This window comes from Lissotriton vulgaris, chromosome 6 (assembly GCF_964263255.1).
Source record: "Lissotriton vulgaris chromosome 6, aLisVul1.2, whole genome shotgun sequence".
Classification (NCBI taxonomy): domain Eukaryota; kingdom Metazoa; phylum Chordata; class Amphibia; order Caudata; family Salamandridae; genus Lissotriton; species Lissotriton vulgaris.
The window spans coordinates 480,495,304-480,509,989 of NC_141694.1; the positions used below are offsets into that span (position 1 = coordinate 480,495,304).

Sequence of the window (14,686 nt, forward strand, 5' to 3'; positions counted from 1 at the left end):
GCCACCTTCAAGTCATCCCACAACAAATACCAACAATGCCTAAAAGATACGAAATAAAATGCCTTAGCAGACCATGTCGAAGCAAGCTCTAACCACAGCAAGGAACTCTTCAACATCATCAGAGAGTTCACTTGCCCTCGAGCCACTGAGAACATGATCTCCCCCTCCCAGGAACTCTCTGACACCCTGGCAGGCTACTTCCACAACAAGATATCCACCATCTACACTAACTTGGAACCCCAACCCTCCGACCTCTACAAACTCTTCACACCAGCTAACGCCACTCACAACCACCCACTCACCGCATGGGAACAGCTCACCACACAGAGCACCATGGCCATCCACTCTAGAGCACCCAGGGACCCCTGCCCTCATCACTTGGGAGCAAGGAAATCAGTTGCCAACTCACCTCCATTTTCAACACATCCATTACCATGGACACCTTCCTCAATCGATGGAAACATGCAGAGGTCAGACCCCTCTATCAGAAGCCCTCGGCCAACCCCTGCGTACTCAAAAAACACTGCCCCATCTCTCTGCTTACTTTCCCTTTCAAAGTCCTTGAAAAGGCCATCGACCCCCAACTCTCCGTACACCTAGAGAGAAATAACCTGCTGGGCACCCCCTAATCCGGTTTCAACACCAACCACGTCACATCTTCATCCACAACAATGCCCCATCAGCAGTTAGCTGGGAAGAGCTTAGATCTCAGTCCTTCATAACGTTTCATTGTGATGCCTTATACAAGCGCAGTTGATCGGAGGTGGGTTGTGGTAGGTGTCCAGGTACCAGTCCACCTCCTTTCGTGAAGTAACGTTGTTTTGAGTTCCCATCCAAATTTTCAACTTACGGAAATGCCTGATCCATACATACCATTGTCTTCAGTTTGTGTTATTTTGCCAACATTTTTTCACAAGTCAGCAAAGTTGAAGTCATTTACTTCTCTACTTGATGCTGTTGCCCATGTGCCACTTGAATTTTCCTCTGAATAAGGCCTTGCTGCTTGTGCCAAACACCCATGAGTGAAACAGGTATTCCTCATAGAAACCACCTCACCTCGTAGAAATCAGATTGTTTTGGCTTCATGGAATGTAAGCAACTATTGACACAAAAACTACAACCTCACTCAACCCTGTTTCCTGCAAAGTTAAATTAGTTTAATATCCTGATCTAAGCCGCAAAACGTGCTCAATTGCTGTTCCTATTCTCGGCTCGTATTCAATAAATCACCCATATGTGCAATATCTAGATACATCCCATTCTAACGTTTCATCGTTTACAATTTGTTCTGCTCTTCTTGTTTTAAAGAAATTCACGAGCATGCACTTCTTTTAATAGTATACTATCCACCAATGTTCTTCCGATAAAACACATCCCTTCTCTTTGTCCTATACTTCGATTAACTGGAGAATGGTCTGAAGTATGTTACATCTACTCATCACAATATGGTACCTAATTCTATACCTGCTTACGAAGCAAAAATTCAGTAAACCCTTAAACATTGCTCATGTAAAAGGAATGAAAAATCATTTGTTTTTCGAAGATCTTCTCCATTGTCATAAAATAAAGATCTTCCCTATGTTGTCAGATTCCTTTTTCTGCCTCCCTGTAATCTGATAATAAATGCTTTGCTGTCTCACTTAGGATTACATTTAATGAATGATTTATGGGAACCATCAAAATGCACTCACAGGCATCTTTACCAGTCAGTTCTGAACATCGCAATACTATCCCCCAGAGGTTGTACCTGCGAGCATACATTGTTCTATGCATTTCAATGAGGTTGCTCGAAATTTCTTCTGCTTTACTTTTTTTTCCAAAGAGGCACTACAATTTCATTAGGAAAGTGATGAACCAGAATGCTGTTTGTGTTTTTGTTGGTTCTCTGAACGTTGGTATTGTGTTTCCAGAAGTTTAGGTTAGGTAGAGGTGGGGTTGACACTTGGTGTCTAAGTTTCTCCTGTTGTCCCCTTTCCACAATCTTGACCGGCCAGCTGCTCATTCGTAGCCATATACGTGGGCCTTCTCCTATCGTACCAAGCCCTTTTTGTGCTTTAAATCCAATCCAACCAGATACTTTACCAGAGATGTATTCAGCATTGCTGATTTATAGAAGCTTGTTTTTTTGTGAATGTGAAAGACTGGGGTGATAAGTGCATTATCATTTTTATAGTATTCTACTGCACTATTTGTATACTACGTCATACCCCTCACGATTCCAAGAAGTACTCTGATGTGGATCCGATTCAGTTTTTATATTTCCAGAGTGTTGGAGAGAGATGATACCCATATTTACAATTCTGTAAATGATTTTCTCTCTTAGGTTGTCAGGTGGTCTAAAAAACATTTGAAAATACTTGTACCTAGATTTGTGAAGAATTGTGGTACCTCTCCAACTGATTTCAAGAAGGTTATTTTAAAAACTTTATATGGGGTTCATTCATGCTGGTTTAAAAGTTATGAAAAATAACCTGTGAAACAAGTAGGTTTTACAGAGAAACACCCGCATTTGATGTACTAGAAACCTCTTCTGCAGGCAAACCTTTTTCCAGACTTATGTGAAAGTTGTTAGTTACCACAACCTTGCTGGCAGAATTTTAATTTTGCCCTCCCCAGATGTTACCAGCGAACTCCAGAAAGCTCAGCAACCTACAGCCGCAGATGGGTAACATATTGTTTTCTAGGAACGATTGCGGAGAGCGCCTACTGAATATCTTGATACTTTTAAACAAATACTGTGCTAGAACCTTCTAAAATGTATATTTCGGTAACTTGCAACCGAATCGAATTTTCCTTTTGCAATTAGGTATTAAGAAAGGGCATGTTTAGGGTGTCTGTCCTACTACCGAATAGCACTGGTATGTATGAATGTTCTGAGACCGGGAATGCAGTCGCAAAACATTCGCAGTTACCACCAACTTCAAATTGATGGTAACCCGTTTGCAAACGGAAAGGGATCCCCAAGGGAACCCTCCTCCTTTGTGAATGTGGGTGGCAACATTTTTTAAGAGCAGGCAGTGGTCTCATAGACCAATGCCTACTTATAAAAAATGAAAAGGAAGCCTTTCATTTTTTTTTTTTTTGTAAAAGATATTTTTATTAAGAAAACAAAGAAACAGAAACAAGAGAGAAGAAAGGGGGGGGGATAGAGTCGCATGAATTACAAATCATAGATGCACCCACGCAGGGGTCAATGCAAGAAGGCCAAGCAGCAGTAAACGTTATGAAGAGCTAAGCAATGTCAACACTCAGGGCAGGACGCCATAGTGCAAAAAAGAAAAAGATCCAAAAATGCAGCTCGGGAGAGTGTCAAGCCCCCTGAGAAGTCCGGAGGGGAGAGCCCGCATGGCATCGGGCAAGTCAATGCAATGTAGAGGCCGGGACGGCCAAGTTCGTATATGCCTCTCCGCTGTGCGGCCACAAGAAACCAGCGTGACATGCAATATCATAAAAAGCAAATCGTCCACATCCCCTGTCAGAAAAGAAAAACCAGAGGCTCCAAGCTCCCCAGTGCACCAACCCCCCCCCCCGATGGTGGCGGCCAGACAACAATCATTCACTCATGCACAGATCACACCTGAAACAGATGTAAGCCACGTATAGTGGGCGGGCATACCGCTGACGGCAACCCACGAGAAAGAAAGCGGACCAGCGGGCCCCATCTGAAAGCAAAATTCTTAAAGTTGTTCCTGAAGACCTCTGCCATCCGTTCCACACTCAGCAACCTCCACAATCTAGCAAACCAAAGGGAAAGAGCTGGGGCCTCCCTCTTTTTCCAAGAAGCAGCCAGAGTCAACTTGGCCGCTCCCAGGCAGAGCCAGAGGATGTGCTTATCTGCCCTGGTTTGGTGCTCCAGAAGCGGGTCCCGAAGGCCAAGGAGCACGAAGCCAATGGAATCAGGAACCGGGTACCCCAGGACCTCCCTAATATGAGACAGTATCTCCTCCCAATAGGGGCGTATGATGGGGCAATCCCACCAGATATGGCGGAAGTCCCCCAGGAGACCACAGCCCCGCCAACACCTATCAGAAGCTGAAGGAAAAATCCTTTTCAATCTGGTCGGGTACAGATACCAGTCTAGCATGGTCTTCATGTGTGCCTCTCTAAGATCAATCGAATGATTAAATGCATGTAGATCACGCCAAAGATGCGACCACTCTTCATCGGAAATGTCCCTCCCCAGGTGCTCCTCCCATAACCCCATGTATCTAGGGCGAGGCGAAACAGCCGTGGTTAACAGTAAATCATAGAGAAAGGAAATCACCCCCTTCATGGAGGATGTGCGAGTAATGTAAGTCTCAAAAGCTGTGGGAGGCCTCGTTGCAGCGTCCCGCACCTCAGGAGATAGCGCCCAATGCAACAGCTGAGCAAGTCGGTAGCGTTCAGTAGGTGGCAAGCCATAGTCGCGCATGCAGTTGTGGAAGGTGAGCGGCTCATAGCCATGAAACAAGTGTGTAAGTGCATGGCAGCCTCCCGCCTTCCACCCATCAAAAGGTCCCTCGACTAATGCCGGCGGAACTGCAGGATTAAAGTGAATAGGTGTGAAGGGGGAAGGAAAGGAAGTCCACCGCTCGTCATGAGAGACCGAATCCCAGACCTTCAGAGTGGTGCTAGCAGGGGTGCTAATGTATGCGTTGCGAGGCCGATCCGCCTTCGCCTTCCAAACCAGATCCCAAATAGAGCGCCCCGCCACACTCCTGTCCATGTGCAACCAATGCTTCTCCGACTCCATTTGGGACCACTCAGCCAACACCCGGAGTTGTGCCGCTTTGTAGTAAAGGAGCATGTCCGGCAGACCAGCCCCACCCTTCCTCTGCGGTCGGCGAAGCGTGAGAAAGGAAAGTCTGGCACGGCCCCCCTGCCAGACGTAACGCAGGATCATAGTCTTAAGTCGCCGAAAGAAACCCCCGTCCAAGGGAATGGGGAGGGCTTGGAACAAGTACAGAAGCTTGGGGAGCAGCGTCATCTTAACGGCATGCACGCGCCCAAGCCAAGAAATAAACATAGGCTTCCAGCGATTCAGTTCGGCCTGTATCTGAGACAGCAGAGGAGGGAAGTTAGCTGTATATAGAGTGGCGACAGAAGAAGTCAGCTGGACCCCAAGATATTGAATGGAGGAGCCCGCCCAGGCCAGGGGAGTGAGCGGTCGGATGCGCTCTACTTCAGAGGGTGGAAGCGTGAGATTAAGTATGTACGATTTGCCGGTGTTCACCCGAAACCCCGCCACCGCTTCGAACTGGGACAGCACATCCTGTACCCGCGGAAGGGAAGTCCCGGGGTCAGCTAGCGACAGAAGGACATCGTCAGCAAACAGAGATATTTTATGCTGTTCCCCCGAGAAGGGGAGGCCCACAATATCCGGATCCTCACGAACCCTAATAGCAAGAGGCTCTATGCTAAGGGCAAAGAGTAAAGGGGATAGGGGCATCCCTGCCTAGTGCCTCGTGAATGAGCAAAAAACGGCGAGACATGGCCGTTCACCATGACTCTCGAGCGTGGGCCGTGATAGTTGGCCCGAAGCATAGTTATAAATTTGGAAGAGAAGCCAAAAGCATGTAAGGTGCCAAAGAGAAAGGTCCAGTCCACCCGATCGAATGCCTTTTCCGCGTCAAGGCCGAGCAGGACAGCTGGGATCCGAAAGCGTTCGGCCTTCTCAATCAGGTGAACTAGACGTCTAGTATTATCGTGGGTCTGGCGACCCTTTATAAAGCCAGATTGATCCAGGTGAATGAGAGCGGGCATAAGGTCCTTAAGTCGAGCGGCTAAGATAGAGGAATACAATTTGGCATCAATATTCAGGAGAGCAATGGGTCGATAGGACTCACACCTGGTGGGATCCTTCCCCGCCTTGGGAATGATCGAAATCATAGCCTCCGCCATAGTACCCGAGGTGTGGCCCTCGTCCCTCATGGTATTGAAGAGGAGCACTAAATGATCTCCCAACTCGGACGCGAACGTCTGGTAAAAGGCGGCTGTATAGCCGTCCGGGCCCGGTGCTTTGTGCGGCTTGAGAGACCGAATGGCAGAGAGTACCTCCTCCCTAGTAATCGGGGCCTCCAGAAGTTCATTCCATTCCTTGGAGACCTGCGGCAGCGCTAGGGCCTCCAGATATGCTTGTTGAGTGGACGGCACTAAGCGATCCGCCGAGTACAGAGCGGCATAGAAGTCACCAAAGAGCTCTGCCTTATCCGCGTCTCTGTGTTCCACTACCCCGGAGGGGTTCCGAATACCACCCACATATTCTCTTTCATGCTTATCACGGAGTTGCCGTGCTACGTGCTTCCCCACTTTGTTGCCCTGGGAGTAGGAGAGGCGCCGCAAGCGCAGCAGGGTATATTCTGCTCGGTTGTTATAATGCGCCCTGAGCTTCCCTCGTACCGCCGTCAGAGGGCGGAGCGTCCTTCTAGAAGGATTCTGCTTATGTGCAGCTTCCAACGTGGTCAGTTCCGCCTCCAGCGCCTCCCTTTCTTCCCGACGAAGCCTATTCAAGGCGGAGTTCAAAGCAATGCACGTACCACGTGTCGACGCCTTGAAGGCGTCCCATTGGGTAAAGATTGAGGTGTCGCCAGTCTTATTCAGTTCAAAGAACTCCCCAATGGCCGCCCGAAGCTTCTTGCAGGATACCTCATCCCGCGTGAGGGATGCCGGGAAGTACCATTTGCGATGAGGGGACGAATCAGGGGCCCAGTTCAAGCAGGTCGCCAAAAGGCTATGATCCGAAACCGAAAGTGGAAAAATGTTGCTGTCGCGCAGATCACCTTGTAAAGATTGATGTACAAAAATATGGTCGAGACGGGAATATGTGTGGTGAACATGTGAATAGAATGTGTAGTCCCTAGTGCGGGGGTGGAGGGAGTGCCAGCTATCAATAAGGCCCAGACTTAACAAAGTATCACGCAGCTCCGGGGAAAAGAGACCCGTCTCAGTCCTCTGCTGATGTGAACAATCAAGATCTTTATCCCAAACCAAGTTGAAATCCCCCAATACAATCAACGCTCCCTCTCCAAAGACCCCAATCACATTCAGAAGAGTCTCAAGGAACCCATGTTGCCCTGTATTCGGAGCATAGACCACCACCCACGTGCAAAGTTTACCCATGAGCATCCCCTTCACCATCAACCACCTCCCCTCTTTGTCCCCCCGCACCCCCACAGGCTGAAACTGAAGGGCAGATCGGAACAAAAGTGCTACTCCACGGTGCTTAGTGGTGGCAGAGGATTTATAAATCAGAGGATACTGCCTGTGCTTAAGCCTGGATTCATCTTTGCGAGCCAGATGAGTCTCCTGCAGGCCCACCACATCCAGTTGATGATCTAGAATATATTTCCAAATCTTTTGACGCTTCTGAGGCGAGTTAAGGCCTTTCACGGTCCAGGAGCCTATCGTAACTGGCAACATCGAGACCAACCTCCCCCCCAGCGCTTCCATTAACGCAGCCCAACTCCAAAGACAAACCAAACACACCACAGCCATACCAGATCCCAAACCACCACCACCGGGGTCCATCCCCGACAAGCCCAACGGAGCCCCCAGGAATCTCAAGAACAAACCATAGAGAAGGGAAAACGAAAAATAGAAAAAGAACAATGAGAGTCAGACATGACCGTAAGGGTCGGGGGTAGAAGACCCAGGTAGTGCCCCCCCCGATTCCAGGGTCGGGGTAACCCTCCATTGGAGAAATGTCCCACAGAGTACCTGAGGTGGTAGAGCCCCCCGGCTCCCACAGGCCGCTGAAATTGGGGCCTAAGCCGCCAAAGAGCTGTCCACTCGGCTCGAGTCAGTCACCTGGGCCACCGAGGCCAAAGCTTCACCCCTCTCCGTCTGGCTCGCCGACGGGGATGGCCCCTCCGCTGTGCCCTGTCGTCCCACTCTCTGCCAAGGCGGGGATCGGGAACGGCGACGTTGTCTCGGTGATGCGCTAGCGTCCGCCGGAGCAGATGGTTCCTCCATTCCAAGCAAGTCCCTGGAGGCCGCCACAGTTCGCACTTGCATCAGTCTATTTTGCCATCGGAAGATAAGCCGAAAGGGGTGACCCCAGGAGTAGGACACCCCGTGTTCCTTCAGGAAAGCCGTGACTGGGCGAAAGTCCCGTCGCTTCTGCAGGGTGGTGGCCGCCAGGTCCTGAAAAAGCAGGGGGCTGTGTCCGCGAAAAAGCAAATTGTTAGTGTCCCTCGCCTTCCGCAGGATCAGCTCCTTCAGCTGAAAGTCATGGACACAGACCAAGATGTCGGGGGCGGTGAGCGTGCGCCACGGGGCAGGCCCACCCGATGTACCCTGTCCAGCTTGACTTCATCGCGATCGTCCTCCGCCAAGATATGCAGAAAAAGAGCCTCCACATATTCCCGTAGATTACCACCGTCTCCATCTGAGGGCACCGCTCTAATTCGGATGTTATTGCGACGGGACCTGTTCTCCAGGTCCTCGCAGTGGGTCTGAAGATCCAGATTCTGCTCACGGAGCTGGAGCAGGTCTTGCTGTAGCTGATGGACATCCCCACTGAGGCCCAAGTCATGGTCCTCCAGGGTAGCTACACGCTTGCCAATGCCGTCCACATCGCGGCGGACTTCGCGGAGGTCGGAGGCCAGTTGGGCTTTCAGTTCCGTGATGTCCTCCTTGATGGAGGAGAAAAGCTCGATCAGGAAGGCCTTCGTGACCGGGCCGTCTGCGTCGTCTTTGGTCGGTGACTTGCTAGGGCCAGGGGGCGAGCCAGACGCCCCCTTCCCGGGACCTTCCTTCCCCGGTTTATTCAGGCGAGTCCTTGTCGACATGATGCGACGTCCCAGTGCCGATGATAGGAGGCAAGATGGCACCGCTACTCCGACCGTCCGTCGATGACGCTGTCCAGCAAGGCCCCAGACAGGAAGGAGCCTCCTCGTCACCTCTGTACGGCGATAAGTGCCAGCTAGGCCACTGGAACCACAGGCGGGCTCGTCACAGCGCCAATGTGGGGGACTCGCACAGAAGAGCTTCACTCGATCACCAGCCAAAGTCCCGAGTCCCCTCTTGCAAAGAGTCGAAGCCGCCCAGACAAAGCCCCGTAGGCCGCTCCGGAGTCAGTGCGCCACCAAAGTAACACCTCGGCTAAGTCCGCCGTCCCGTGTCGTAGCTCGACGGGGGAAAGGACAAACCAGTACGGGACGCCTCAGTAGTCCCAGGAGGGTCAAAGCCGAGGCTAAAAACGCCCCAAAACCGCTAAACAAGGCTATGAAGGGCTCGGGGTGCCGGAGGAGCTCGCAGGCACGTCCTACTCCGTCGCCATCTTGGCCACGCCCCCATTTTTATTTTTGAAATGCATCCTGTTTTCCTTTAAGGAAACGGGCTACATTATAAAAAAATAAAATAAAAATAGTGCTTTATTTAAAAAGCAAATTCATTCATGGTGGTGTGCTGATCCCAGCAGGACAACATCCCTGTGATTGTAGCCATCACAGTGGGATGCAAATTGTGACATGCCTAATGAATATTGATGAGGCAGGTCCATTTGTAACCTCAATGGGAATCGCTAACAGTGTCAAACACATCGCAGTTTGTGATTTCCTAATAGCAAATGGCTAACATTTTCTACTAGAAAATAGCAAACACATGATTTCGTAATTCTGGCCCGAGTCACATTTTGCCTTCTGTACATGGCAAAATGTATTTTGCCGTTCGCAAATGGCCCGATAAGTCGTTTGTGACTGGTAAATTGCTTCATACATCTGGCCCATAGTGACAACTGCGAGCGTAAAAGAACTATAGTGAAAGTTTAGTTTTTTCCGTACATCAATTCAATCTAACAATTCCAATGGTGTCTTGGTATAAATGTGTCAGGCGACACTTCCCGTTAATGTTTCCTTGTAGCTACATAACATAGCCCTCTTTCCATTCTACATCAATAAAAGGAGTTAAATGTAAGTGATGTAAATGATAGTGATACAGAGGATATCAGCCTAAACAAGAATAATGTGTTTTCAAAGGGCATTGAGATCTGTTACTGAATGTGTATGATGTATGCATTTCCAGCTACAAATGGAAGTACATTGTACTATCTGAATACATGTTTTTTCTTGCCAGGGAGAAAGGGGAATAGCAGGTGTTCCAGGGTCACCAGGAGATATTGGACCACCGGGATTCGCCTCAGAGGGTCCACCTGTAAGTCTAACAGCACTAGAATATTTGTTAAATAAATAAATCAGATCAAATCGTAATGTAATTCTAAGTGTAGTTTTAAGATTGTGAGACCTATAGTTAGTAACATGTTTTTTCCATCAAGGTCGTTTATTATTGCAGTAGCACAGCAAAAATATTGTATGTGAAAAGATTGTTCATTGCAAATTATTTGAATCAGTACAACGGCTAAGCAATATATTAGGAAAGTTACAGCATTTAAAACATTGTTCATACCATATTGCAACCATCATCACTCCTTGCCCCCTCCTCCTTAACGCACGCCCTACATCCATCCCCTCCAAAAAACCCTGTTGGCGAGCCAGTGATGTTTGCTTGTTTCATTTAAACAATTGTGTACATTCTCTACAACCAGATGACCTGCTTGAAAATAGATACTGTACAGTGGCAAATGGAATCTTCTTTTAACGTAAGCAAGAATACAGGACCCTCTTGTTAACTGTTCCAAGCTACAGGTGACTGTGGTCAGCCCTCTGTCAGCCCACTTGCTGAACTGTGCCACCTTTCACTGGCACCAGCTGGCCTGCAGCACAAGGCCCATGCTATGATAGTGTTTTAGAAACACGGCCCCTCACTTTGACAAGTTTAGACTAATGTGGTGTCCGCTCTTGTGCCTGACTACAAAGGCCTACAAGGCACTGCCTTCAGTAACCCCCTCCTCCAAAATGAACCACCCTATTCATCTCTAACAAATCCCTCTGCTTGCTCCGCCTGGCTTGCTCAATAGCATTCTCCGGTAATGCATTAGATGACAAGATGGGCACCTCGCAGTTCAAGTACTTAAACTGGGAGCCCAGAATCATATTCCATCAGAAACATTTCCACTACAATGACAGGCATAAAGACCCTGACGCCTCACTTGTTCTCAGACTGTTCAGGGCTGGAATCTCTTTCCCAAGATCCCGGCAGTCATGTTCTGCTCCAAGACACAATTCAGGTGTTCTTGTGCGTATACTCGGCCCTGAATCTAATAAAACATACTCACCAGAACAGAAATATAGAAAACGTACAAAAAAGCAACTTAGCAAAGAAAATGCTGCCATTCTAAAGACATTGCATTTTATTAACGTTTGTTTTCATTTACAGGGTCCCAAAGGTTCTATTGGACAGCAAGGTATTCAGGTAAAATACTATAAGAATACTTGGCAAAACTGAAATACATTTCGACATGCTCATCTGTTATCATTTCTGGAACAGGTGTCATTTTTTATTCATTGTAGGGTCCGAGGGGCCTCTCTGGATTACCAGGTGCTCCAGGTTCCCCGGGTAAAGATGTAAGTAAAGATTACGTTAAGACACTTATTTGTTTGAAATGTTTATAATTGGAAAACTTATGAAGCAATGTGTGTGATTGTAGGGGCTTCCAGGGAGAGATGGAAAACCAGGACTTCCAGGCCCTCCAGGAGAACCGGTAGGTACCCACAGCTAGCAATACTCAATGCACGTATCAATTTAGTGAAATTGTGGAAACTATTATTACAGAAATCTCTTTTGTGGCCCTGACTATGATGCTTCAGAAACTGGTGGTTTTCCACTAGGGACATTCTCATTAATAATAATGACGTTTATCTTTTTGAACGCACATACATATTTTTCTATGTGGTGTCTGTTGAAACTAACTGACTTTTTGGCATAACGTAATATTAGGGATTTTTTTTCTCCATTTTCTGGAAATGCTGACTAAACATGGATGGCCCCAGTGAGGAAGGGTGTTGAGGTGTGTTTGAGCGGGTGCTTGTGTGCATGTGTGGGTTGTGTGTATGCGTGTGTGTGAAAGAGAGAGTGAGAACTGGCGTGTGTGTGTTTTCCCTAAAAAGCAAAGGGTAGCCCACTACAATCTTCTTTACAACTAGTATATATGCACCCTAACAAACTGCATTAATACTGCCCACTCGTCAGTCTACTCTGATGGAGAGATTATGGGACAAGAGGTGATTTACTTCATATTTGGTAGACTTGTCTCAAGATACAGGGATCTGCGAGGAGGGTGTTTGCGGCAATCCATATAATGCTTGGTTTCCCCTCTCTGGAACGTTTTCATATGTACTTCCGGGAGCAAGGACCCTGGACTTCCAATACCAAACCCAGCCGAATATATTCATAATATCACAGACTTCATCAGCCAACATGCCCTAACCTCCTCAGACTACATCCTCCTAGGGGACCTCAACTTCCACCTGGAGAACAACGACGACAGCAACACTGCAGCCCTACTTGACAACCTCGCCAACCTCGGACTCAAGCAACTGGTGAACACCCCCACCCACTACGCCGGCCACACGCTAGACCCCATCTTCTCCTCCAGCAAGCACATCTCCTTCAGCCACGCCACCGGACTACACTGGACAGACCACAGCTGTGTCCACTTCAACTTCGAGAGAACCACGGCCCACCACCACCCACCACCACCCGCAACAGGTTCCCCGCAGAAGCTGGAGCAAGATCACCACCGACCAGCTCACCAACTCTCTCAGCCAGAACCTTCCCACCAACATGAAGGACCCCAACGAAGCAGCCCACAACCTCACTCAGTGGCTCACCAACTGCGCCGATGACCTTGCACCACTGAAGAACCCTCCCAGCAGCCTGGCAGCAAGAGGGCCTCGTGGTTCACCAACGACCTCATAAACTCCAAGAAAACCTGCCGCACCGTCAAGAAAGCATGGCGCCACGACCAGACAACAGAAAACATGTCAGCCCTCAAGGACGCCACCCGCAAACACCACCAGCTGATCTGCACCACCAAGAGGACAACATTCAAAGAACGATTGGACAATAACACCCACAACAGTAAGGAACTCTTCAGCATCGTTAAAGAGCTTTCCAACCCCACCATCGGAAACAACAACATCACACCCTCGCAAGACCTCTGCGACTCACTCGCCTCGTTCTTTCACCGCAAGATCACCGACATACACAACAGCTTCGGCGCACAGTCCACGCACCAAACCACTGAACCAGCGCCCCCCACCACCACCCTCTGCGCCTGGACCCCAGTCAGCACCGAAGACACCACCCGCATGATGAACACCACCCACTCCCGCTCCCCAACCAACCCCTGTCCATACCACATCTTCAACAAAGCAGACACCATCATCGGACCCCATCTCCGGGACATCATTAACTGCTCCTTCGAATCTGCCACCTCCCCGGAGAGCTGGAAACATGCCGAGCTCAGCGTCCTCCTGAAGAAACCCACCGCGGACCCCACGGACCTCAAGAACTTCCGCCCCATCTCGCTCCTGCCTTTTCCTGCCAAAGTCATCGAGAAGACCGTCAACAAACAACTCTCCTCCTTCCTCGAGTCAAACGGATCCCTCAACCCCTCGCAGTCCGGCTTCCGAGCAAACCACAGCACCGAGACTGCCCTCATCACAGCTACCGACGACATCAGGGCCCTGCTCGACAAAGGGGAAACAGCCGCCCTCATCCTCCTAGACCTCTCTGCAGCCTTCGACACCGTATGCCACCGCACCCTAGAACAGCGCCTCAGCAACACCGGAATCCAAGGAACGGCCTTGGAGTGGATCATCTTGTTCCTCACCGGAAGAACGCAGAGAGTCCGCCTCCCCCCGTTCCGTGGCCACCGAAGTCATCTGCGGCGTTCCGCAAGGATCCTCGCTAAGCCCCACTCTCTTCAACGTCTACATGAGCCCCCTTGCAGCCATCGCACGCCAACACAACCTCAACATAATCTCCTATGCTAACGACACCCAGCTGATACTCTCCCTCACCAACAACCCCACCACCGCCAGATCCAGACTCCAGGAAGGATTGAAAGACGTCGCGGAATGGATGAAGCTCAGCCGTCTGAAACTGAACTCAGACAAGACGGAAGTCCTCATCCTGGGACCATCACCCTCTGCCTGGGACGATTCCTGGTGGCCCCCGGCCCTGGGCTCCGCCCCCAAGCCAACAGACCATGCACGCAACCTGGGCTTCATCCTGGACTCCTCGCTCACAATGACCAAACAAGTCAACGCTGTCTCGTCATCCTCTTTCAACACCCTGCGCATGCTCCGAAAGATCTTCCGGTGGATCCCCACTGAAACCAGGAAGACGGTCACCCAGGCCCTCGTCACCAGCCGACTGGACTACTGGAACACCCTCTACGCGGGAACCACAGCCAAACTCCAGAAAAGACTCCCGCACATACAGAACACTTCTGCACGACTCATCCTGGACATCCCCCGCCACAACCACATCTCTGCCCTTCGAGACCTGCACTTGCTCCACGTCAGCAAGAGGATCACGTTCAGGTTCCTCACCCACGCACACAAGGCTCTCCACGACACGTGCCCCAAATACCTCAACAGTGCCTCACATTCTACACACCCACCCGCCAGCTTCGATCCGCCAGCCTCGCCCTCGCCTCCGTCCCACAAATCCGCAGAACCACCGCCGGAGGAAGATCCTTCTCCTACCTGGCGGCCAAGACATGGAACTCCCTCACTGCCCACCTTCAGCTGACCCAGGACTATCTCTCCTTCAGGAAGCAACTCAAGACCTGGCTGTTCGA

The 14,686-nt window shown here is 49.8% G+C and overlaps 1 protein-coding gene across 1 annotated transcript in view; it reads left to right on the forward strand.

Annotated features, from left to right (window-relative positions):
- Nucleotides 1-14,686, forward strand: part of LOC147707469 (uncharacterized) — a 385,267-nt gene that overhangs the window by 65,994 nt on the left and 304,587 nt on the right. The window contains exons 7-10 of the mRNA XM_086925650.1: nucleotides 10,054-10,131; nucleotides 11,254-11,289; nucleotides 11,388-11,441; nucleotides 11,525-11,578. Of these exons, the coding sequence (XP_086781776.1) occupies nucleotides 10,054-10,131; nucleotides 11,254-11,289; nucleotides 11,388-11,441; nucleotides 11,525-11,578 (222 nt within the window). The remainder of the gene's footprint in view (nucleotides 1-10,053; nucleotides 10,132-11,253; nucleotides 11,290-11,387; nucleotides 11,442-11,524; nucleotides 11,579-14,686) is intronic.